Source organism: Cebus imitator, unplaced genomic scaffold (genome assembly GCF_001604975.1).
Source record: "Cebus imitator isolate Cc_AM_T3 unplaced genomic scaffold, Cebus_imitator-1.0 Scaffold69, whole genome shotgun sequence".
Taxonomy (NCBI): domain Eukaryota; kingdom Metazoa; phylum Chordata; class Mammalia; order Primates; family Cebidae; genus Cebus; species Cebus imitator.
In genome coordinates, this window is record NW_016107384.1 from 4,626,986 (window position 1) to 4,654,505 (window position 27,520).

Genomic DNA, 27,520 nt, shown 5'->3' on the forward strand with positions numbered 1-27,520 from the left:
TTCAAGTGATTCTCTTGCCTCAGCCTCCCAAGCAGCTGGGATTATAGGTGCATACCACCACACCCAGTTAATTTTTGTATTTTTAGTAGAGACAGGTTTTCACCATGTTGGCCAAGCTGGTCTTGAACTCCTGACCTTAGGTGATCCACCGGCCTCTACCTCCCAAAGTGCTGGGATTTCAGGTGTGGGCCACTGTTCTGGGCCTTCATTGACTTTCTTATTGCAGATTCTGTGATTGTTTCTTAGTATGGATCATGTCTACTTTTTTGTTCACATTTGAATTTGTTGGTCTCTGTATTCTTTGAGGACTGCTTTTTAATATTTGCTTTAATCTCCTCTTCCCAACCTGCTCCCTGTGACTGTAGCTGGATACCTGATGTCACCATCAGCTCCCCTCTTCCACCCAACAAATTGTCATGTTCTCTTGGTTCTACTTTCTAGATATTTCTCAAATCCACTTTCTTTCTTTACTTCTATGGTTATTATCCTTGTCTGGAACATATAATTAAAATTTTTTTTCTTGATTTATATAGCTGCATTGTTGTACTCTTCCAAGCTTTTATCCATACAGCAGCCACAGTACTTTCTGCAGGCTGTAAAGATGCCTTACCTGCAAGCCCCTGCAGATCACACTCAGATGACACCATACACTAGTGAAAGAGAGAGAGATGGAGGAAGTAGGAGGAAGTGAAGATGTGTTCATTTTAATTTAAATGGGATGGAAGCCTTGAATAGACAAGTCTTTATGGACCAAGGAGTCAGTGAAGGGACAGAAATCCAAGCAAGGAAGGAAGTAACAGGCTACAGAGATGGGGCAGGAGGAGATGGGGTCAAGGACAGCTTTTGAGGAGTTAGCTCTGCAAAAATGGAGAAAGGAAACAATTCAGACAGGAGAAAAAAGGTGAAAGTGAATGAAGAAGGAGGGATACTGGGTGGCTTGCAAACGTGTACAGCTAACACTCAATGGGAGCCATGAAGGACACTTAGCATATCCAAGTGAAACCTCATTGTTTCTTCAGCAATTTAATACAATTAAGAAGATGGGATAATCAGTAACAAATATTTGTCTTTCTATATAAAGATATACAATGAGTAGTTAAGTATTAAATGGCATTTCTATCTGGAAAATTGAACTTTTTCATTAATGAGACTTTATTTTGATTAAATAAACTAAATGGGTGAGTTTTGGAGGCAGTTTATTTTTTTGGTGCCAATAAAACCCTATTAGGAGGACAGTAGGACACAATAAAAATTGATTAAAATTATGTCAGATATTATCAGTGGAGATCTTTTACTACTTAGTAGCTTCCCCAGTATTCCACTCAGAAAAATTATTAGGAAATTGGCAATAAACTAGTTTGTAAATTTAAGTCTGACTTAAGCCTGACTGTAGCCTTTAGAATTTAGAAATTTTAGTTCCAAAATTCCATGTCCATAAACCTGCTTAACTACCGGCTTATAGAAAAGGCACCTGGGTGGGACTTGTGAGGGTCAGACTCCTGAACTGGATTCTCTTCTTGTAGTGCACTGACGAGAACTGTAACGTCACCAGGTCTGTGTGACCCACATAAAGTAAGGGTAGAGGTGTGTGCTCTGTCCTCTTTTAACATTTAAGGCTGTAATGTTAAATAAATAGTGGAAAGAAACATTTCCTGCCTTCTCCCCACCTTTTTTTTTTTTTTTTTTTTTTTTTTTTTCCTTTTTGATTTTTTTTTTTTTTTTTTTTTTTTTTTTTTTTTTTTTTTATCATTATAGGAAGCTGTGAGAACGCTTAAGAAGGCATTGGATGTCATTTCTCATTCCGATAAAGGACCAAATGCCACAGCAATTTCAGCAGACTGTCTGTATAATTTGGGTCTTTGTTACATGGAGGAAGGCAATTTACAAATGGTATTTCATATCTTTAAGAGTATAGATTGTTTGTGATTTTAGAGACTGGTTGCTTCTATGCTGTTTTGTTTCTGAAGGCCACCTATACAGTGGGCAGCTGGTCCAAAGCTGCTTATGAAGCTTGGTTCATTATAGTCTGTCTGCACCCTGCAACACCTAGGACGTTGTTTTATCTAACCAACTTGTTTTATTTGATACTTGCGTGTCAACAATATTCTAAAGATTAATGTGTGTTTCCCATCAGAACAGTAAATCTAACTGCAGGAAGTTATAATTTTATCACATTAGTATGAATTCACTTATTAAATTTTAAGTACTTTGAGTGCTTTAACATAATGTAGAATAAATGAAAAAGATTATAGCATTCTGGCTTTTCTTATTGATCACCTAACAATTCAAATCAGATTGAAGCTGGTTGTTAAGATGGCCAGATTCACTGAAAAACAGTTGATTCAATTATTACATATTTATCTAGTCTGTAGTGATTTTATGCAATTCTTTACTTCAGAATTGTCACTGATATGACAAATATGTAAAATAATTGACACTATCCAATGGCTAATGTTGGATATTCCACAACTCCATCTCTAGACACATACACACACACACACACACACACACACACACACACACACACACACACACACAAACACACACACCATTCTAATCCTTATATTCATGGGGTGGACAGTGTTTTAAACTGGTATTGCCATACCCAAAAAAAGAGGTGCACTTGATTAGTTGTTCTATGTAGAAAAGCCAGTAAATATAAGACAAATTACAAATCTTTTACATGTTCTTAGTCCTTTTAAACAACCAGAGCAAACTCAGCTTTGCTTTAAAATGTGGGAAAACATTTTAGAATTCTGTTGTTCTGAAGTTTTGTAATGATACATTTGCTGGATTCTAATGGAAAATAAATGTGCTGGTTATGATTTCTCTGAAGAAACAAAATCTGAAGAATAATTAAAATTATACCACCCAAATTATTGTAATCTAACAACATGGATTATGTAGCCCTTAGTCTGGGAATGAGAACTTTAATTATAATAATCAACCCTACTTGTTTCTAAATATTAATTTTGTTTGTTTCATGAGGTTCATTAGGAGAAATATGTTTAAAATAATCCAAAAATAGAGTGAAACTTTTCAACAGTAATTATATACTATAATTCATTAATATTTTAAAACATTATATTCTATCACTAAATGGTTTGTATTTTGACAATATGCTCCTGTAGGCTCTTGATTCTTTTACAAAAGCAGTGAAAGCAAATCCAGATTTTGCGGAAAGCTTTTATCAACGAGGGCTTTGTAAAGCAAAACTCCACATGGATAGCTCGATTCTGGATTTTAATTGTGCAATTACCCTCAATCCAAAACATTACCAGGTATTTAAACAGATGTTTTTAGTGAGTTGAAAAGTGTTAGCTTTGGTAAAGCTATTAAATCTTATATATGCCATTGTTATTAATTAGGAACAATCAGTTTCTTATACTTACTTTTCACTTAACTATATTTTGATAATCCAGATAGCTGTATTTCTCCTTAAACTAAAAGTATTATTTCCATCAATGATATGATATTTATATAAACATATATGTGAATGTGACATATGTAAATATTATTAATATATTAATGTGGCTATTAATAATTTAAATTATATATATTCGTTAATTTTACTTTTTGTTTTGATGTTACATAGATTCCTGCCTTTTAATAGACTGTGCAGACAATGCAAAATTCAATACATGAAGCTTGATTGCATCTTGATTTTAGGAATCTATGAAATGTGAATCTAGACTAAGTATTAGATGATTTTAGGAAATTTCTATAAATTCTCTTGGGTATATAATGGCAGCATGGTTATGTAGGGGAATGTCTTTTTTATTCACAGGAGATGCATACTGGAGGACATATGGTAAAGTATTACCATATCTACAACTTGTTTTCAAATAGTACAGGAAAAAAATAAATATGGCAAAATGTTAATAGTTATTAACTCCAGGTGATAGGTATTTATCATCCTTCAATTATTCTGTGTCCTTTGAAATTTTTTTTCTAATAAAAGAAAGTGAAAAAAAGGCCATATTTTAATACAATCTTGGGAGGCATAGAGTTGTTCAAAGTACCCTTTTACTAAAGCATCCATTCCTCCTTTCCTTCTTTCTCTCTCTGAATAGGCATATTTAAGCCGAGTAGCATTCTATGGCTTAAAAGGCAGGTATTCCAAAGCAATCTTGAATTGTAACATGGCTATTAAAATTTATCCTGACAGTGTGCGTGCCTATCTCTACAGAGGAGTTCTGAAATACTACAACAAGGTAGGGCCATTTTCTGCATCGTTTATTGAAATTTTAGGGCGGGCAGATTCTCTTATGCTAGGCAGGGGACTCACTTCCTTTTTTTCTTTGTGGTAGGGAATCACTGTGATATGAAGGGCAGAACTAGATAGAAAACTTTACACTTTCCCAATTCATATCTTTTTTCACAAAATAATGATACTTATTTTTGACATTTACATTTCAAATAACATTTATTATTTATTTTTATTAAGAAAGTAGTATATATTCATTGTAGACAATTTGGAAAAATATAGAAGGGAGTAAAGGATTATTATCTCACTGTCAATGATAATTTCTGAGTGCATTTGGCATATTTGTATTTAGTCTTTTATTTTCCTCACAATATATTTTCCAAAATTTGGACCATGCTATTTATACATCTTGTGTTGTGCCCCGCTTTTTACGCTTAATCTTTGAATATAACATTTTTCTGACTGCATAATATTCCACTATAATTTATTTTTAATTACTTTGTTGTTGAACTTTTTGGTTGTTTTTAAACTTTTTACTATTTTACTATTTAATATAGTTATACAACTGAGAACAAAATTGCTGCTTGGGTTTATGATTGGTTCTTAAACAGAAATTACTGGGTTAAAAGGTGTGAGCAGCACCATTGATACCTGATACTGCACTGAATACTTTATTTCCCTCTACTTTTCTTTTCTCATCTTTCTTTGTAGCCATTTTATATGAAATATTTTGCAAATAATACCTTAAAGCAAAGGTAAGACCTTGCATTATGTGTTAATTCCATGAAAATTACTATCTATAGAAATGGATGATATAAGGTACCAGAGAAGAATCAAAGAGGAAGCAAAAGAGTACGTGGGTAGGAAACATGATGATTAGTGATATGACAGAGTGAAAGAAGCAAGCAAGCTCTCGTGAATGGTTTGCTGGATGAATATGGGTGGGGTTTTTTTTTTAACAGAGAAATATGATTTTCTCCTTGCCATACACCAACATTGGTAACAAGATATTTGCCTGAGTTAAAGTTGTTGATATATTTAATTTTGTTTGCAGGTAAGAGAAACTATAATGGTAATTTCTACTGGGAGATTTTCTTAATTAACTCTGTGAAAGATTAGCTTGAATGTCTTAATTTCACAGAATACAAAGAATGGTTAAATGTGTTTCAAAAACTCTAATAGAAACAATAATTTATTTTATTATTAAATTTCAGTCCATTATGATTTTCCTTTCTCATGTAATTACTTTTTTCATTTTAGACTTATAAGCTAGCAATTACAGATTTAACTATGGCTATCAACATGGACAAAAATAGTTATATAGCATATTATAACAGAGCATTATGTTACACCAAGATAAGGGAACTTCGAATGGTAAGATGGCCATTTTAGTACATACTGTGTTTAAAGTGTTTAATAAATAACACGCATTTAACAGCTTGTTGACTTTGATGAATAAACATTTAATAAACAATATGTTAAAGCACTTGTAAACTCTTTTAAGGCATTTATAAAGTATTTTCTTATTACTTCTGCTAGAATTTTCAGAAGAAATTCCTAGGAAAAACACACATATAAAACTTGAGAAACCAAAGAACCAGTTCAAAGGATATTTAATTTCTTCATTAGTGCTCACCAAATTTTCTTACATAATTTCTGAAAGAAGTAAAATGAAAAATTAATAATGCTTATAGAAGCATTTAAAGGCATTTATAAATTAAATATATTACATAATTATCATTTGAATAAATGTTTCTACCATATGCAGAATTTTTTAAAGCAGTAGCAATCACTGGCAATGTTGTTTCAAAATTTTAATAATAGCTAGAGCAGTTTGTGTAGGTATTTTTTTGTTTGGTCTGCAGACAACACATGTAGCGGGGAGTATGGAGTGATGGTTTTCAACTCCAGGGACCAGTGACAAGGTTTGGCCCATATTTTGAAGGCCTGTGGGCTGCTGCAGCCCCCTTTTTTTCCCCCCATTTGTCTTGATCCAGCATCTACCTATTCAAACTCTTGTTTATATTTTCAGATCTTACCTACTCTCTTCTCTCCTCTTGTCGGTTTTGTCCCTTGCAATGAGGATTCCTCACTGGGGAGCAGCTGGTCTGTGGTCTTTCAGTGTCATGTCCCCTTCTTTCTTTGTTTCATGTCTCTCTCTCCTTATTTCTGCTCACGTCCATAGTAAATGATGCATACTTTTTTTTTTTTTTAATGATGCATACTTTTAAAAGGCTACGTCACATTCCCACTGTTCTGTGTCCACACACTCCCCAGTCTGTGAAACTTGGACAGTGAAATAGGTTTAAAACATTTAGAAATTTAGAAATGTACAAGCTCTTTTAGAAGGGAAGTTGAGAAACATTGTCTCTACCTAAGAGGATATAAAATTCCTGGTAACCAGATTATTAGATTTCCTCCAGAAATGTTGATAAATGAATAACTAATTTTTAAAAAAGAGATTGTCAAGATGCTAGGAGCTGACTGAAAGATCATTTATTAGAGTGACCTGAACAACAGGGGCCTTTGAGGATTCCCTCCCCAGCCCCATTCCTCCCAGAAAGGTAAACCTGAGCAGGAAAACAACTGGCTGGGTGGTGGGGAGGGAACATCCATTGTTTTGTTATCTCAGATATGTGAAAAAGCCAGTGCTCTGTTAATAAGGAAAATGCAAAACCACCTAAATCAAGTAAAACTGAATTGCAATAATAAAATATTGGTGATTTCACAGCTGCCAGGACTCTGAAGCATTTCATTCAACCTGCTCACTTTACAGATGAGGAAATGGAAGTAGGGAGAGGTTAGAAAACCCATCCAAGTCACACAGAGGGAGTTAGTGACCTGTATTGGTGTCCACAAATTTGTTTGCTTCTGGGTTAACAGTGTTCAGATGGCTTTGTAAAACTGCCTGAACTCCAACATGTGGACTGGATGTCATTAAGCTGTGTGTCCCTCTCCCTGTCTGTCTCCCTCCACCTGTTTCTCAGCATTCCTGCCATCCCTAGCTTGAGAAAAACCAAGTAACTTTCTGCAGAAAATGCACTTAGGCATTCTCCGAAGATATAGTTTCATAAAAACTAAGCAAAGATGAATTCTGATTCTAACACTTGATATTCATAAAAATAGTGAACAGTTATCACTTATTTAGGGCTTACTGTGTGACAGGAACTGGGCTAAATGCTTCACCGACATACAAGCAAAATATTTTAAAGTAGATCCTTTCGACAATATGATGAATTAATACCCCAGTTTTGCAGATGAGAAAGCGAAGGCTTAGTGTTAAGTAATTTTCCCCAAATTGAGAAGCTGGTAATGATAACAGAGGCATGGCACAAATCCAGGATAGGCCAGGGCCCTGGCCCCTCATCTTAATCAAAACCTGTGTGCTCCCATCCCTACCCTTTACTGTCATTGACCTTTATGAAATCTTATTTCCCAGTTTTTATTTCCTCTTATGTTGCAGATTCAGCTGCTTAGTGGCTCTCTAAGGCATCATACTGGTTTCAAGTAATGTGATTTAGTAAAAGAAAAATGTTATACAATTCGTGGCTAATATTCTAGCTTTGGTTTTTTCTTTTTTGACAAATATTACTAATTACTTTTTATAGTCCTGGCAATATTTATTTATAATTATGCCACAACATAACTATAGGATTTTTAATTGCACATTTCTTTTTAAAGACATTTGAGCACCCAACATTAGGAAATACCAGAAGAGGGCAAATGAGTAAATACAAAATGCTCTTTGTCATTTTCAGTTAGCAGATGCTACAGGCATAAAAAGATTTAGCCCTTTTCTGACCAGACCATGTGGCTCTTTTGGACAGAATGTTCAGTAAGAAAATGATTTAAGAGATTCAGCTTCACCCCAAGTTTAGGATGCTTCTAGTACCTGTACAGAGTAGAGACCAGGAAAATCTTGTTTAGTCAGTCAATGTAAAAAAACAGAAAAGGTAAAGGTAATGGAGAAGAGTCTGAGTTGATTGTCAGATTACACTATGTGTCTTTAAAAAAATGAATATATTGGCTGGGCATGGTGGCTCATGCCTGTAATCCCACCACTTTGGGAGGCCAAGGCAGGCGGATTACGAGATCAAGAGATCGAGACAATCCTGGCCAACATGGTGAAACCCCGTCTATACTGAAAATACAAAAAATTAGCTGGGTGTGGTGGCACGTGCCTGTAGTCCCAGCTACTCGGGAGGCTGAGGCAGGAGAATTGCTTGAACCCGGGAGGCGGAGGTTGCAGTGAGCCGAGGTCGCACCACTGCACTCCAGCCTGGCGCCTGGTGACAGACTGAGACTCAAACTCAAAAAAAAAAAAGAATATATTTATCAAAATATTTTGAGGTAATTTTCCTGCAAGTGCTTATTTGTTAGTTTTATTAAGATCTATTTTCATTCATTCATGATTTTTTACATTTGATACAAATTTATTGAATATGTGGTATGTGCAGGCTTGATTCTTGTTATTGGGCTTAAAACAGTGAACAAAATGGATAAGCTCTGGCCTCATAAAGCTTAGATTTCAACAAGGAAAACGGTGTAACACTGAAAGGAAATTAATTTTTTTTTTTTTTTTAGAGACAGAGTTTCACTCTTTTTGCCCAGGCTGCAGTGCAATGGCGCAATGTTGGCTCACCACAATCTCCACCTGCCAGGTTCAAGCGATTCTCCTGCCTAGCCTCCTGAATAGCTGGGATTACAGGCATGCACCACCACGCCCAGCTAATTTTGTATTTTTAGTAGAGATGGGGTTTCTCCATGTTAGTCAGACTGGTCTCGAACTCCTGACCTCAGGTGATCCGCCTGCCTTGGCCTCCCACAGTGCTGGATTACAGGCCTGAGTCACCACGCCCAGCCAGAAATTAAATGTTAAATGAAAATGCGTAGGGTGACTGGCAGGTAAAACATGAAATGCATGCACAGTGTGCACTGCTTATTGAAAAGTATCAGTGTCCCTGATACTTTTCACCTAGGGGTACCCTTTAAATCTAACATATTATTATTTTGGCCATAAATTATAAAACAAATTGAAGAACTAACCATTGAGTCCTAGTTTAGACAATACATTTGTCATAGCCAATGAATTAAGGCTCTAAAGAGTTGAATCTATGATTACAAATGATTATTTTATTTTTAGGCTTTAACAGATTACGGTATTGTGCTGCTTCTTGATACCACAGAAAATGTAAAACTAAATACCTTCCTTAATCGTGGACTCATCTACATAGAACTAGGCCAGTATGGCTTTGCATTAGAGGTAAGCCTTCCTGTTGTGTAAAGAACCCGCTTGATTTTGCACATTGACTTCTAAGAACTAGTGAACAAGATTTTATTGTCATCAACTGGCAATGAGTGATAGCTCAACTTTAGCAAGAATTCTATTAAAATACTTGAAATGACTGATAGACTCTTAGAAAAAAATGTATGTTTTTGCTTTGTTCTGATTACAGATAAATAGCCAATACATTTTTTAAAATTTCCAATTCGATCAAAACCATCACTTCTCTTAAGGGAGTACAGACAAAACTCAAGTTAATTAGTAAATAAAATGATTCCTATAACGTGAACTCTGCTGTTCAGTGGTAACTTTCTCATTCACAATTTTCCTCTTTTCCCTTTACAACTATATCAAAATAAATCTGTTTCAAACAGGGCAGGAAATAGTTGCTCAGAATGGACCACTGGTAACAGGCTTTTAAGTTAGCGGTGACCAGCATTCAGAATCATATTAGAAGAAAGTACATGTACTGTATCAAAAAGAAACAGGCAGTTTAAAATGCATTGAATTAAAAAATAATTAAACAAAATTCATCATTCTTATTTTTAGCTTTTTATTTTTATTGTCTGTAACTCTGGGATTAAGAAACAGAAGGTAAAAATTAAATAGCAACTTGAGATATATAATTAAATAATAACAGTTTTGCCTTGTTTTTGAGGGGCTGCAACCTAACATGATGGATTGGAATGTATCCTGTTCTTTTCACCTCCCAAGATGTTTATTTTTCTTTTTCTGGAGTCTTTTTTTTTTGAGATTCTGTCCAACATAATCATTTACCTTTGAGGCAGTTTACACTATGAATAAATGTAATCTCAATGTTTGAAGACCTTTAAGCTTTTTGATATAGTAAAAATATTTTTGAGCTATATCACTAGGTATGCCCTCAGGTAGATGGAAGTAAAGAACCTCCCTGTTTGCAGTAGGCAAGAAAATGATGGGCAACAGTGTTGAGGTGGAGAGAGTGAGATAATGGAGGTAGGGAACAAGGGACTGCAGCTGTTAGAGAATCAAATGCAGGATCCATGTTCTCCTCTGAATAAAGATTTATTTAGTACTAAACAACCACTAAACAACTATTGCACAATTGCTACACACCAGGTCCTCAACAATACTGCACAATTTATAATTGTAACTTACAGAGGAGGAAACTGATATTCAAAAGAGATTAACTAAGGTCTTTCCACCAGTAAGTACTGGGGTAAGAGCTGAACTTGGATCTCACTTAATTCCAAATTCTGTCTTTCAGGCAAGGCACTGGCATTGATATATGGAGATAAATGAGACAGAGTTCCAGTCTTTGAGGAACTGATGGTCTGGGGAGAGTCATTCTTGTCACCTCTCTTTCCTCACACCCCACATCTGACCCATTAGCGTGTTCAATCAGCTCTACCTCTAAAGCATATTTTGAATTAAATCATTTCTCATAATGGCCACTGCTATCTTCCTTTCAACCAGTAAGTACTGGGGCAAGAGCAGAAGTCAGGTCTCAGAGCTGACTCATCTGTCTCCTGGACTACTGCATTAGCTTTCCAGCCGGCTTAAGGTTCCACTCTTGCCCTTGTACATACTATTCTCTAAACAGATGCCAGAGCAATCTCTTAAAAGTAAAGCATACCAAGTTATTCCTTTGCTATAAACCCTCTAATGGCTTCCCATCACATCTAGAATAAAATCTGAACCCTTGACTGTGACCCAGCAAGACCTTACTTGATCTGACTGCTGTTCACCTCTGATCTCATTGTCAAACATTCTCTTCCCTCCTCTAGTCATGCCTCCCTGCCCTGTTGCTATTCCTTGGAAATGCTTGGTTCCCTTGCTGCCCAGGGCCTTTACACGAGCGAGTCCCCATACATGCAGCACTCTTCCTCCTGATCTGTGCATGATTCATGCCCTCATTTCATTTAGGTTTCTGCTGAAGTGTGACCTCTTCAGTCAAAAAGAAACAAGATAAACTAAAATGGAATATTAAAAAAAAATTAAGCCTAGGAAGGGGAAGCAGAGGAACAGAAATGAAGAAAACCAGCAGAAAAGAAATGATAAAATAGTACACCTAAATCCAACCACTCCCATAGTTATATTAAATGGAAATAGTCAAAATATGACAATGAAAATCATGAAATTGCCTGATTGGAATTTTGTGAAAGTTCCAACTATATTTTGGCAACCAGAAACATTTGAAATACAGTGATATAGATATGTAACAGCAAGAAGCTGGAAAAAGATATGCCACAGAAACACAAATTGAAAGCAAAAAATTGAATTTTTCTCTATGTGAAGTTAAAAAATTAATTAAAACAATAAAAAAGTAGGACAAGAAGCAATGAAAGATATAAGACTAAATAATTAGAGGTTTGCATGAAAAACCAAGAGAAAGCAGAATCTTTAAAGCTACCCAGGAAAAACAACAGTTTTAGTGGGAAAGATTGATTAACAGAGAAGCTGAGTATCCTGAGTGCTGAAAACATTAGTTAGTTGAGAGCTGTATGCCCTTCATAGGAACACTTTGTTCAGGAAGCATTTGGACTGGAATTGTTTGTGAAGTTAAGGGCTAAGTTAATCAGAAGTTCATGGATGAAGAACATTTGTTTTCCTCTTGAAAACCTACCAAGACAGTAGTAAAATAATAAAAAAGGTATAATGCTACAAGGTTAAAGATAGTAGAGAACAGATGTTCAGGCACCCATAACTGCCATTCTGGGTCTAAATGTCTCAAACTTAAATATAAATGGGTAGCCAAGGAACAAATGCTTAAGGGAAGTGAAATAGAGACTAAGACAAATAAACAAGTTGTCATAAGTATATAGCAGTGGTCCCCAACTTTTTTGGCACCCACCAGAGACCAGTTTCATGGAAGATAATTTTTTCAGGGGATGCAGGTGGTGGGGCAGTGGGGTGATGGTTTAGGGATGAAAGTGTTCCACCTCAGATCATGGGGCATTCTTTAGATTCTCATAAGGAGCATGCAACCTAGCATGCAACTGCATGCACAGTTAAAAATAGGATTTGCACTCCTATGAGAATCCAGTGCTGCTGCTGATCTGACAGGTGGCAGAGCTCAGGCAGTAATGCTGACCTGTGACTCACCTCCTGCTGTGATTGAGATGTAGACTGAGATTGAGATGCAGATCTACATCTCAAATACCAGGGGCCCCCAACCCCTGGTATACAGAGCTGATGGGAGAAAGAGCACATGTGAAGTGGTAGAGTGAAACAGCTAAATTAGTTAAATTCTATTCTGTGTGGCACACAGGAGTGACTGTGTGGTTTGTTCTTTATCATCCTTATATTAGAGAGAGAATTAATGCAGAAGAGAAAAATTATGGTATTAAATAACAGTGCCTAACTTTATTCTAAGTAATGCTAAAGTCACTTTTTATGTCTGTTGTTGATAATTAATGCCTAATTACCATGTTGTATAATAATGATTAGGTATTTAGAGTCAAGTTGACTTTTGTAAGTTTCATCTGATTACAAAACTAAATTTGTTTTAGCCCATTAAGTTACATGGTCATCGTTGAAGCTTCCAAAAGTAATAGAAATGTTTGTAATAAAGTTCACTTACATTTGTAAGTTTGTTTTAATTTTAGCAAAAAAAAAAACCCTCCTAAAGAGATGTCTGGAAGCATTTTTATTAAATTATATTTGATTAGACAATAATTAAAAAAATTCTTCCAAATAGTTCCATTTGGTATCAAATATGCTATTTGAATCAATGTGGGGCATCCAGGATCTCTGAGTGCTCAGATTAACCTCACCACTGCTCTTCCACCTTCAATAATGGCAGAAAATTTATCTTACCTTCTAAGACAGTCAGCCTCTTCCCTCTGACATAGCTAGGGAGGGTTTGTGGAAAGGAGGAGGAGGGGGAGGGAGAGGGAGTATGGGTTATGATTAGCTCCTTTCTGGCTGGGTCATGTTCTTTGGAACTGCAGACTTCTAATGTCTGGCTTCCAGGAAGGAAGTCTGGAGGGATTTCCTTTTGCCAATCCAGAGGAGAGTGTAATATTCCCCACTGTTCTGCTTGGTCAATTGAGATCACAAGCAATGTCCATGAAGATTCCAGCTGAACTTGTCCTCTGGGTAAAAAGCAGGGCTACTTTAATTCCTTCATAGATTTAGAACTCTTTTAGTAGCCCTTCCTATAGTATAGAAATCATTAAAATGAATCTAACTTTCATATATTAATACATATGTAAATATGCAGTTGACATGATATAATATTTTGTTTTACACTTATATATTTAAATATTTCCTTAATTTAAAGTTAGCAGTATTCTTATTTTACTTTAGGCATCAAATATTTCTGCAGGACTCTGAAAAGCCATAAGCTTTAGACGCTGTGTCTAGGCCCTGACAGAGGAAAGAGCTCTGGGCTACTGTGGCAGGATCTCTTGTGGACTTAGCACTTCTAGTGCTTTTAAACAGCCTCTTCCTAGGGGCCACTGGGATCCTTCCCAGCTGACTTCTCTAACTTCAGATCTGGGGATTAGAGTTTCCATTTCTGCCTCTCAGGAGCACTTATAGGTCCTTGACAAGAGTTGACTTCTCGCCAGAAGTGTGGATTCCAAAAGTAGGAGCAGCCCCAGCTCATCCACACAGAAGGCCTGATTATGCCCTTTCTCCAACTTGGATGCTTGTTTGTCCTATACTGTAGTAATATAACGTCAAAGGTTCTCTCCAGGTGCATTTCCTTTTCTGTCTAGATAGGGAAGTCTTTAGAGGAGTTCACTGGAATAAACAATGGAAAGAAAGTAAGTGAGATACCTCATTACCCGTAGCAGGGTAAAACCATAGGAAAAATCCCCATTCTTGAAGTGGAGACCAGTAGTACAAGATTCTGAATGAGTCTACAATAATGGGTTTCCTTGTTTCATCTGTTCTTATTTGATGTGATACTACAAGAAAAATATAAAGCTTTAGGAAGATGTATATCTTAATGCTTATGTCATTGTGGAATCATAGTTAGAAGGAAGTTCAAGATAGCACATAAGATAATGTTAAAAAACTAACAAAAGCTTATAAAACTATTTCAGGATTTTAAACAAGCTGCACTGATAAGCCAGACAAACGGGAGCTTTTATCACGCCACTGCCATGTGTCATCACAGGTATGAAGTGCAACTGATGTCAAAGTAGAAGCAAGTGGGAACGTGGGCTTTATCTAATTATCACCCCATAAACCAGCCAGGAGAGAATAGAAGAAACTGGGAGAAATTGTGAATGTGACAGACTACAAAAATGGGGAGGGACACAGGAATTCTCTGTGTAGACATGAGGACCACACCTAGTGTTCATCAGCACCCTTCTGCCTTCCAATCAACTGTTTTATGCAAATGTACAGGCAAATCCTTCCATGGTGGCATTGGAGAGAGTCCATCTGATCGAAGCTTAGACACTGGGAACAGATCGTGGCAATATACAGAATGCTATTATGCATAGCTTGAAATATCTAAGCATAAAATAATAACAAAATTTTGTTTATAAAGTGGGACTGACTTTTAAGAAGTCTCTTTCCTGGAAGAAAGGGTGATTTTTAAATATTATGAATTTTAAGGAAAATTTTGCATTTAAAATATAACTAAATCTAAAACTAAGTAAAACAATACCAGCAAATATCTATAAAAACCACAATACTTAAAGCATTATTACTTCTTCCTGGGCTTATTATAAAAATAAGTTATAGAAGAAGAGATGAGAACACTTATATAAGGTTAAAATATAGAAGATAATCAGCTTAAAATTTACTCTGAAATAATATTCTAGTATATAGACTTTGCTAGCCATAATGTTTATGTTTCTAAATATATATTTGACATCATAAAATTAACTTTTGGTAATTTTGCTTTTAAAATTATGGAGATTCAGCCTGTGAGGATTTTAATATGTGATAAAATATATTTGGCTAAATAATAGTTTACAGCTCTTTTGCTCCTAAGAAACAAATAATACCAGTAAATTTGGAGGATTAAATTAGAATAGTTCCAAATTATGTATACTAGGCTGCATAAATATTCACTTTAGAGAATAAAACACAGTTTCAATTATTTAGGAAATTGACATCCTTTTCTCTTTGAGGACATATGTAGTGCAGCTACATTTTCCTATGAGAGTTACTTCTGCTTTTTAAAAAAATTTTATGAGCAGAGTAATACCACAACTGGAAGTTCTGAAAAGTATCTTTGTATTAAAAGGCCTAAACTGGTCTCAGACCTTTCATTTTGTACAGACAACAAAACACGGTCATACCATTTCATTGTCTGTTTTAATCCAGCAACCTTTGTACAATCTATCTCTTTAAGCAATTGTCATTCTTAAGAAGAGATGGGATAACGATGACTGATGTGTTTGTTTTGGTGGATGGGTGCAGACCAAAAATGTCTGAGGTCGTTGCATTCTGTTAAAACTAAAAACAGACTCCAAAACTACTCTCTACCTCACTTCTATGTTTAGCAACCATTAGAGCCAGTAAATTTCTCCATGTGTCAGTTCACAATCTCCTTTATGAAATGTAATCACTGGGTATATATGGGAGAGCCTCCTTTAAGCTGTTACTGCTTTGCAATTCCAAATAACCAACTTTCATCACCAGACTAGAATCTCTATTGTCCTTTAATAAAAGTAGAATTTAAATCAAACTGTAAACCTCTGAAAACTCAGAGTCCCAATTCCACGCGTTTTGAGTTCTAAGTTTTGCTGAATTTAACAATGAGTGCTTAGTGATTGGTTATATTTATTTCAGGAAAAATATTTTTTTTGCTTTTCAAGGTGAGCTATAACATCCTTATACCAGAGATGCATGGATTCTAACTATAGAGATTAATTCCTGGTGTGTCTTACAGTAGGGAGAGTAAACATTTTCTCATGTGGAAAAATTATTTAAAGAAATACATTTTTAAATTTGTAGGCTTTGATCTTTGATCTCACAGGGTTGCAGACTTTTGAAGTGTCCTTTTATATCTCTGGTTCTCACTCTTGTGGTTGCTAGGAAACAACATTCCTTAGGCTTGAATATCCTACTTGTTGCCCAATTTAGTCACCACGAGTGTTTATGGTAGAGTTAATTTTTAGAACTGAGAACACCACCTTCATATTTCAAAAAATAATATCATAGAGGGAGATTACTCAGAGTTATATACCCTATCTGCTTTTTACTTCAGCACATTTATTTTACTATTCTTACATATTGGGGCATAAAATAGTTTTGAGCCTTTAACTCTTCAAGCCAAATTCTTTAGTTTGAGGAGGGATTTGCGATTTATTTATACAACTCAGTAGAGCACATCTGGTCACGTATGTGATTAATTTGGAAAATGCAGTGGGCCTTTGTGTCTGCGGCCTAGTGAACAAGCTCAGCACATGATCGCTTGTTCACAGAACACTGTAAGTAGAATCATGCACCTCCAGTAAGTGATCACAGTGCTCTAGATTTATGTGAACACATTTTATTTTAGAAAAACTCATTTAACATACTTTGACACTTGTGGTAACTGATGCTTAATAATTAGTATCTCAATGAATGCGTATCCTGACAGAATGTAGGTATTTTGCCACGTTTTCCCATTGGCTAACTGCCATGCAGGTACTTAACAAGGGCTTTAACCTGTAGGACACTGTGACAGAGAAATGCAATGACTGTTTCTACAGTGGTATCTGCTCGTTTTTTTCTTTCCTGGTCTATTGGTGCAGGAGGCTGGTTTTTAGCGCTTTCACCTCCCTGGGCTTGATTTTAGTCACTATCAGCTTTGAAGAGCTTGCTAGATGTCTTTCAAGATTTCTTTTCAGCTTTAAGATTTAATGATTATTTACTTGGTCTGAACAGACTAGATGCTCATTAAACAGTGCTGACAACTTGATGGGTACAGAAAAATAGCTTCCATCACAGCCATTCTGTAATTCACAACTTACATGACATGGTGGTGAGCTTTAGTTCACTGCCTCATTTTTCTAACTGGTTAGGCTATACAGAAGGAAAGATCATATTTCATAAACCATATATCAGAACATGTACTCACAAAGGATTTTTAATTTCTCTGGGTAAGAGGGGCCAGGGTGTATGATGCAATTTGGATGTCAGTGTGCTAGGGGCATTTCAATGAATTTGGGGGAGAATAGGAGAGAAGGGGATTTCCCTGGAAATGTCCATTGGCATGGTCACCATAGGTATTAATCATAAGTAAAAGCTTCACTACCCATAGATAGAAATACTGAACACAGCAAAACTTATCAACTAAATGCATTTTACACAGAAATGACTGTGGTCTAATTATTCCTGATAAGGAATTTGTTATGCTGTATTTAGAATTATTACTATACTACAGTGAGATGGCACTTGGAAATACAAAGTGGACTTTTATTTTTATTTTTTGAGATGGAGTCTCACTCTGTTGCCCAGGCTGGAGTGAAGTGGTGCAATCTTGGCTCACTGCAACTTCTGCTTCCTGGGTTCAAGCAATTCTCATGCCTCAGCCTCCCAAGTAGCTGGGACTACCGGTACATGCCACCATGCCCGGCTAGCTTTTGTATTTTTAGTACAGACGGGGTTTCACCATGTTGGCCAGGCTTGCCTCAATCTCCTGACCTTAGATAATCTACCCTCCTCGGCCTCCCAAAGTGCCAGGATTATAGACGTGAGCCACTGTGCCCAGTCCAACTTTTATTTCTTAAATAGTGCCAATTATCAGGAAAGAGAGCACCATTCCATTGTAAACTGCTTGAGGAAAGTGACCTTGTGTTCAAAAGGCGGCAACTGATTAATATATGCTCATGTTAACCTTTGCCTGCCTGTGACATCAGAAGTGAGTTTTCTTAATGCTTCACTGTGGATTGTTGCACCATATTTGGGAAAACATGGAGCAAGTATCACAAGTACCTGTTATTTTTCATGGCGTGGACAAGCATTAAAAAAAATACTGAATCACGTTATGAAAAACTGAATTGCTTTTTGGTTTCAAAATGAATTCTTTCTCAAACCTTCTGAATACATCAAGGAGAAAGTCTCAGCCAACAGCTAGTCTTTAAAAATTTTCTGTTCGTAATCAGTGGTGCAGCACTCAGGCTCAGTTTTCTGCAGAATAAAGGATCCTGCTCCAAGCTTATTATGTTATTTATGGCATGAGATAATTTTTCAACTTATGGTATTAAAATTAATTTGCTTTTAAAAATAAATTTAGTTAAGTAAATAAAGTGAGTTGACTTAAAATATTCAGTAGATGATAGTATAGGTGGAACGTGGGGCAATTTTATGAAGGAAGGGGTAGTTTGGGAAACACTGGGTTTAAAAGATACTTTTGAGTAACCTCTAGAAGATGATAATTTCTGGAACCGTTTATCCTGGGTTCCATGTATTTTATAAAGGAAAAATGGGCAAAGTAGTGATGCATATTATTAAAATTTGAAACCTGTTTGAGCAGTAATGAAAAGAACGGAAGGAAGATATAATCTATTGGGTGAGGGTTTCTGTGCTAGGTGCTCTTCACATGTTTTTGTTTGATCCTCACAACAATCTTGAAAAATTAATGTCAATTTGCACGTTCAGGCTCAAGTCTGAACTCCAAGCCTTTTTTTCTGGCTACGCTGTTGAGTTATCAGTTCACTGGCTCCTTTGCACCAACCACAGGTATATTATAGGTGCGGAATATGTGGTAGAGATGGCTGTGTGGAAAAGCATGGATTTTGGAGTAAGGCTTACCTGAATCTCAGTCATTTTCTCTGTGCAAACATAATATGTTAGTGTATCATTTCCTGTGTGCAGATTTTTCTGAGCCATGATTTTCTTTTCATCTGTAAAATGTAGATAATTATAACTACCTTACAGAGTTGTTGGAAGGATTAAAGGAAATAGCATTTGTTAAGTATTTAGCACAGTACCTGGTAAGTAAACAATGCTAGTTTCGTCATTCTATTTTTTAAAAGCCTAAACTCCATATTAACTGAAACTAAATATTATTATTAGATATACATATGAAATGGAGAAGTGATTTTATATGCCCATCAACAAATATTTGATGCCTTTAACAGCCTTAACCTCCACCACAAGAGAATAATTAGGGAGGATAGAGAGACAGAGTTATCATTTAGCCACATACATTCACAAATTTGATAAATAAAATGCATTTTACTTCTTTTTCTCCCCTTCTCTCCTGGTGTCCACAGTGAAATGGCCTGCCTTTATAGGAGACCTGAAGTAAGGACTTCCATGTGATGAAAATCTGGCTGTTTTCATTGTATAAGGAAATATTAAATACATATAAATAAGTTTATTTTAATCTGATTTTAAAAGTAGATTTCATCAATTGTAGCATATGTTTCTCTTTACTGGTAACTGATACCTGTTAAAAACATATTTAGAAATGTCATGTGGACTTAAATAACTTGAAATAAATCCAGAATATTATCCCATCACATTCTGCTATGCAAATGACTCTTTCTTGCCATCTTTCCTTTTACCAAAATCTTCAAAGACCTGTCACACTTCCTTAGGTCCTATGGACTGATGTGCTTACCTCCTTCAATGGGTAATAGAAATGCAGATTTTTTTATGAGTCAATTCAAATCTTTATGGAAAAGCCAGATACAGGAAAACATTGCATATGTCACCAGAATGCATCAGTTTACCAGAGGCATTAATATTTTTATTTATTTGCAGAATTAATGAGTTTGAAGAAGCCGTCAATTTCTTTACCTGGGCTCTTAAAATTAACCCATGTTTTCTGGATGCTTATGTTGGAAGGGGAAATTCTTACATGGAATACAGTCTTGATGAAGCCACCAAGAAAGCACAGAAAGACTTTCTGAAAGCACTGCATATTAATCCAGGATACATAAAAGCCAGAATTAGTTTGGGCTATAATTTACAGGTAATATAGCAACATTTTGAGCATTAAAAGCATCCTTTGGGAAGGAAGAATATATTTGGCCCTTTCCTGGCAATGGGAGTATATGTTATTTCTTTGGTTATGAACATTTACTTTTTCCTTACTTTTGGGTTCCAGAGTAGTAGTGGAAACAGGGGATTTCGTTACTTATAGAGAGCCTGCCTGGATCTGGATCAGCTTGGGGAGCTGGTAGGCTGGTTAGATGAAAATCTTTTGAACCTGCATTTCCTTTATGTCTACCCTCCTCCCTACCTTCCTCCTACACTTATATACAACTTTTAAAATTTGTCTGATGAAGTTCGTCTTTAAGAACCTGAGTAACATTTATTTTACTAGCTTGTATACCTAGGCTCCACAGGTTTTGTCCTATTGCATTAGTGGAAAGCTAAAGGGAAGAAAATTAGCCATTATTGGATCACAGTAGAAATTTGCAAAGTCCACTTAAAGAGTGATTTCCAAGGCAGCTAGAGCTGAATGCAATCCAGTGAAATATGTTAACATCATCATCATTCATTGCATTCAACAGACATTAACTGAGCACTAAATATAGAATGGAAACTACTCTAGGCCTGAGGATATAGCAAAGAACAAAATATACTTCATTCTTCTTGCAGAGTTTACTACCCAGTGGAGAGATAGGCATCAAACAGTTAATCGTATGAATAATTGATTATAATCATGATAAGTGCAAAAAAGGAAAAGGATGAGTTTTAGTATAACATCACAAAATAACTTGTCACCTCTCTTTGTTTGAGAGGTGAGAGAAGCTTTTTGAGAAATTAACAGTGTTGAGGTGTGAAAGTAGGGGCTGTGGCGAGGATACAGTATTCCATAGAGTGGAATCAGCCAATCAGAAAGTCTTGTAAAAAAGAGGGCCAAAGTGGTTGGAATGTCATGGGCAAAAGGAGCAGGTTATGAGATGAGGCTGGAGTTGAAGGCCTTATGGTCCAGTGAAACATGTGAATAGCATTAATAGGAGACGTGACAACAAATTTACATTTTCTGAATATCCCACTGGGTATATAGCAACCTGAAAAAAATTGAAAAACACAGCCATGTAAAGAATTGAGTCAGGAAGGAGGACTGCAAAAGGAGAGTTATACCCATCTGAGTTCTGTGCGGGTAAAGAGCAACAGTTTATTCAACAAATACTTACAGATTCCCTTACTATTTGCCTAGCACTAGAAATACAGAAGTGAGCATAACAGATGTGGTCTGGAGCAGATGACAGAGTTCTTACTGTGAGGCAGTTTGCTATTTAATAGTCTAATAATCTAATCTCAATTTGCCTGATTCCTTGTTTGTTAAATGAGTTTGTGTTGACAGTGTGGCTTTACAAATTGTTTACCCAGAGAGACAAGATTTGCTGGTCAGGAGACAGGGTCTTGTTCCCTTAACAGTTGTGGTTTTTTTTTTTTTTTTTTTCACTTTTATGTGAGTCCTTAGGCTCAGCTTGGTTAAAGTGAGTCAACTTCTGAGATTCTGGCAAGATGGATGTTTGAGCCCTTCGGGAAAAAAAGACAGATTCCAGACTCTACTGAATTTATTAACTCACTGCCTTCTTGTGGAGGCATTTAGTTGCCAGCTGGTCTTCTCTAGGAAGCAATCTGACATTGTTTTATTAACAATGCGCCTCTCCTGGTCTTTTCTTTCTTTTTCAGTTGGTATCAACAGAAGCTCGGTAGATTTGCATGTATTTTCCATGGAATGTGTATAGTGATCCTAAAGCTCCAGATGCTAGCATGATTTATCAGAATATGTTTTATACCATGTTTATTCATTTATTATTCAATACATATTTATTTAATTATGTATATTATGTATATATTATCTATAACTGGAGATTCAGTGCCAAGGAAATAAATACAGTCCCTTCCTGTGTGTGTGGAGCTCTATGTGAATTTTTTGGTGTTGGTCAACACCATTGGCCTTTCACGTGGTAGCCATGATTTTATGTTGTCCAGGATTGGTATAGGAGAGGACTCTGAAGTTAAATTAATTTTAATTAATTAAAATTTCTTCATAAATACTCAGAAGTAATGAGTCAACTGAATGCAGCCACGGTATGCATTCAGTATGCCTATTTTCTGGTTTCAAATAACTTAGATTTAGCACAGCATAAATATACCCTTACTAAAGGTTTTATTTGATTTAGTCAGAATCATAAACATTTGTCATGTTATGGACTATTTTCTACTTTGTGTAATTGGAAAATTATTCTAGATCCAAGGAAAATTCCAGAAAGCTTGGAATCACTTTACCATTGCCATGGATATTGATCCAAAGAATTACTTAGCCTATGAAGGAAGAGCTGTGGTCTGTCTTCAGATGGGTAATAATTTTGCTGCAATGCAGGATATTAATGCTGCCATGAAGGTAAAAACCATCTTAGATTATATTATTATTAGCATAAATTAACACTGTCAATGAGTAGGTTCAAGTAAGAAGTCTCTGTTAGCTTTTTAAAGTGACTTATGGAGAAAATAATGTTTTGTGTATTTTTTACCCAAGAGATCCCTATAGCAGAGTTATTTCTTGCCAATTTTATAACCTAAATGCACGAAAACCCTGAAATCCTGCTAAATGTTGATTACACTCAGTAAATACGCTTAATACTTTTGCGGGACATCAATATTATTATGTAATACAGAGCAAATGCACAACATAAAATAACGTTCTAGGTTTGAAGGAACTAAAGAAAGAACAATGTAAATCCCCAGAATCTTCCTTCGGTGAAATGACAAGTAAAAATCTCATACTGAATGCACTGACAGGAACTCTTCTTTACTTCTAGCTTTTGGGTTTTGTTTCTGTAGATTTGGGCAGATGTAATGTTTGAGATGAGGAAAAGGAAATAACTGAAAGATAATTGCTATTACACAGGACAAATAAGCCTGTTTACTATTCAATTTAATTTCTTCTCTAGCTTAACAGCTAAACAGATAAACTTTTCCAATTTGTCTATTCCTTGGAATGGAACTGAGTGAAAAAACACTAAGGTTATTTGTTTTATTGCAACCAAATCAACAAAGTGTTGACATTGAACCAACTTCATATAAACGCCTTTCTCAAAATATTTGTTCTACTGGGGTTTTACATGCACCATAAAATTACTAGCTTCCCACAAGTAGATTCCATAGTGTTCATTTTGGCAGACATGAAATCAGAGATAAATACTATTCCTAGATGTTAAATAATCATAATATTATACTGCAGATCAATACTACAGCAGAATTCTTAACAAATCGTGGGGTGATTCATGAGTTTATGGGCCATAAACAGAATGCAATGAAAGACTATCAAGAAGCAATTTCTCTAAACCCCAAGTACTCGCTGGCTTACTTTAATGCAGGAAATATCTACTTTCACCACAGGCAGTTTTCCCAGGTAATGTTTTACTTAACACTTTCTTTTTGACATTAAATGCTTACTTTATTATATATAGTTTCAAAATGTAATTTGTACAATCTCAGGCTAATGCGTTGGCTATCAGCTCTTTATTTAAAAAGTTATCTTTCATAAGAATGTTTATAATTTATCCATTAAATATTTATGCCTCTATGGATTTATTCTCCTCATTGTCATCAACTAACACGTGTAAACATTTGTTTCTTCTTTTGTATTTTATTATAATAAATGTCTTGCTAAAATCTTACTGAGAGATAATTGACATACAACAAATCACACATACTTAAAATGTACAATTTGATATCTTGACATAGTGTACACCTGCAAAATCATCACTACAAATAAAGATAATAAACATATCTATCAGCACCACAAGTTTTTTCATGCTCCTTGATATTTTATTCTTCCTTCTCTGAAAAATATGAAATGCTTCATGAATTTGCATGTTATCCTTGCACAGGGGCCATGAAATCCTCTCTGTATCATTCCAATTTTAGTATATCTGCTGCCGAAGTGAGCATCCAATAAACATTCTTTTGGACTTCCCCAAGTGTGAGGACTTGCCTTGCAATTTCTATTGTCACAGGCTTCCAGCCTACAATCTTCTGTTCTGTCCCCATTTAGACTTCCTTCAAGACCCTCCTTATGATTATCTAACTCACCTTAATTTATACCTTTTCCAAATTTTGCCATGGGAGCACTTGACTGGGAGTAACAAGACTTAGATTTTAGTTCTGGCTTTGTGTGACACCTTAATCTCTTTGGACTTGAATTCATAATGTCTGAAACAAAAATGGTGGGTCATTAGATAATGGTATTTTCTATTTTTTGAACTTATTTCATTTGAATCATAATGCATTTACATGAAGGAAACTCTTAATTTTTAAATTTTTGCTTTTTATCTATAGTCATTCATTTTTTTTCCCTTCAACTTATCTTGTTATTCTTTATCTTTTTGAGTTGGAAGCTTAATTAATTTATTTTCACCCTTTCATTTATATTGTAATAAGTTATTAAAAGTATGCCTTTTACCTAAGTACTGTGTTGGCAGCATTTCACATATTTTGCTCTGTAATGTTTGCTTGTTTAGCAATATTCCATAGTGTATATGTACCACATTTTCCCTGTCTGGTCTATCATCGATGGGCATTTGGGTTGGTTCCAGGTCTTTGCTATTGTAAACAGTGCTGCCATGAACATTCGTCTGCACGTGTCCTTATAGTAGAACGATTTATAATCCTTTGGATATATACCCAGTAATGGGATTGCTGGGTCAAATGGAATTTCTATGGCTAGGTCCTTGAGGAATCGCCACACTGTCTTCCACAATGGTTGAACTAATTTACACTCTCACCAACAGTGTAAAGGTGTTCCTATTTCTCCACATTTTCTCCAGCATGTTGTCTCCAGATTTTTTAATGATCACCCTTCGAACTGGTGTGAGATGGTATCTCAATGTAGTTTTGATTTGCATTTCTCTAATGACCAGTGTTGATGAGCATTTTTTCATAGGTTTGTTAGCCTCATGTATGTCTTCTTTTGTAAAGTGTCTGTTCATATCCTTTGCCCACTTTTGAATGGGCTTGTTTGTTTTTTTCTTGTAGACCTGTTTTAGTTCTTTGTAAATTCTGGATATCAGCCGTTTGTCAGATGAGTAGACTGAAAAAAATTTTTCCCATTCTGTTGGTTGCCGATTCTTACTCTAATGACTCTTTCTTTTGCTGTGCAGAAGCTGTGGAGTTTGATTAGGTCCCATTTGTCTATTTTGGCTTTTGTTGTCAATGCTTTTGGTGTTTTGGTCATGAAGTCCTTGCCTATGCCTATGTCCTGAATGGTTTTGCCTAGGTTTTCTTCTAGAGTTTTTATAGTGTTAGGTCTTATGTTTAAGTCTTTAATCCATCTAGAGTTAATTTTAGTGTAAGGCGTCAGGAAGGGGTCCAGTTTCAGCGTTCTGCACATGGCTAGCCAGTTTTCCCAACACCATTTATTAAACAGGGAATCCTTTCCCCGTTGCTTGTTTTTTTCAGGTTCGTCAAAGATTGGATGGTTGTAGATATATTGTGTTGCCTCTGAGGCCTCTGTTCTATTCCATTGGTCTATATCTCTGTTTTGGTACCAGTGCCATGCTGTTTCGATTACTGTAGCCTTGTAGTATAGTTTGAAGTCTGGTAGTGTGATGCCTCCCACTTTGTTCTTTTTGCTTAGAAACAACTTGGCTATGCGGGCTCTCTTTTGGTTCCATATGAAGTGTAAGGTGGTTTTTTCCAGTTCTGTGAAGAAGGTAATTGGTAGCTTGATGGGAATAGCATTGAATCTGTAAATTACTTTGGGTAGTATGGCCATTTTCATGATACTGATTCTTCCTAACCATGAACATGGAATGTTTCTCCATCTGTTTATGTCCTCTCTTATTTTGTTGAGCAGTGGCTTGTAGTTCTCCTTGAAGAGGTCCTTTACGTTCCTTGTTAGTTGTATTCCTTGTTATTTTATTCTCTTTGTAGCAATTGTGAATGGCAGTTCGTTCTTGATTTGGCTCTCTTTAAGTCTGTTATTGGTGCATAGGAGTGCTTGTGATTTTTGCACATTGAATTGGTATCCTGAGACTTTGCTGAAGTTGCTTTTCAGTTTCAGGAGATTTTGGGCTGAGACAATGGGGTCTTCTAGATATACAATCATGTCATCTGCAAATAGAGACAATTTGACTTCCTCCTTTCCTATTTGAATACACTTTATTTCTTTTTCTTGCCTGATTGCTCTGGCTAGAACTTCTAGTACTATATTGAATAGGAGTGGTGAGGGCGGACATCCTTGTCTACTGCCAGATTTCAAAGGGAACACTTCCAGTTTTTGCCCATTCAGCATAATATTGGCTGTTGGTTTATCATAAATAGCTTTTATTATTTTGAGATACATTCCGTCAATACCTAGTTTATTGAGGGTTTTTAGCATAAAGGGCTGTTGAATTTTGTCAAAGGCCTTCTCTGCATCAATTGAGATAATCATGTAGTTTTTGTCTTTGGTTCTGTTTATGTGGTGAATTACGTTTACAGACTTGTGTATGTTGAACCAGCCTTGGATCCCCGGGATGAAGCCTACTTGATCATGGTGGATAAGCTTTTTGATGTACTGTTGCAATCCGCTTGCCAGTATTTTATTGAAGATTTTTTCATCTATGTTCATCATGGATATTGGCCTGAAGTTTCTTTTCTTGTTGAGTCTCTGCCGGGTTTTGGAATCAGGATGATATTTGTCTCATAAAATGATTTGGGAAGGATTCCCTCTTTTTGTATTGTTTGGAATAGTTTCAGAAGGAATGGTACCAGCTCCTCTTTGTATGTCTTATAGAATTCGGCTGTGAACCCATCTGGACCTGGGCTTTTTTTGGGTGGTAGGCTCTTAATTGCTGCCTCAGCTTCAGACCTTGTTATTGGTCTATTAGGGTTTCAACTTCTTCCTGGTTTAGGCTTGGGAGGACGCAAGTGTCCAGGAATTTATCCATTTTCTTCTAGGTTTACTAGTTTATGTGCATAGAGTTGTTTATAATAACCTCTGATGATGGTTTGAATTTCTGTGGAATCTATGGTGATATCCCCTTTATCGTTTTTTATTGCATCAATTTGGTTATTCTCTCTGTTCGTTTTTATTAATCTGGCTAGTGGTCTATTTTGTTGATCTCTTCGAAAAACCAGCTCCTGGATTTATTGATTTTTTGAAGGGTTTTTTGTGTCTCTATCTCCTTCAGTTCTGC

At 35.9% G+C, this 27,520-nt stretch overlaps 1 protein-coding gene and 1 non-coding gene across 2 annotated transcripts in view; one reads left to right on the forward strand and one right to left on the reverse strand.

The window, feature by feature from the left end:
- Positions 1-27,520, forward strand: part of TTC6 (tetratricopeptide repeat domain 6) — a 247,353-nt gene that overhangs the window by 193,910 nt on the left and 25,923 nt on the right. The window contains exons 23-31 of the mRNA XM_037739398.1: positions 1,756-1,890; positions 3,132-3,281; positions 4,074-4,214; positions 5,468-5,581; positions 9,351-9,470; positions 14,525-14,598; positions 20,136-20,346; positions 22,588-22,740; positions 23,581-23,751. Of these exons, the coding sequence (XP_037595326.1) occupies positions 1,756-1,890; positions 3,132-3,281; positions 4,074-4,214; positions 5,468-5,581; positions 9,351-9,470; positions 14,525-14,598; positions 20,136-20,346; positions 22,588-22,740; positions 23,581-23,751 (1,269 nt within the window). The remainder of the gene's footprint in view (positions 1-1,755; positions 1,891-3,131; positions 3,282-4,073; positions 4,215-5,467; positions 5,582-9,350; positions 9,471-14,524; positions 14,599-20,135; positions 20,347-22,587; positions 22,741-23,580; positions 23,752-27,520) is intronic.
- On the reverse strand, positions 24,188-24,293 carry LOC119471688. Its single transcript, XR_005200753.1, has one exon. It is a non-coding gene; the product is annotated as a U6 spliceosomal RNA (small nuclear RNA).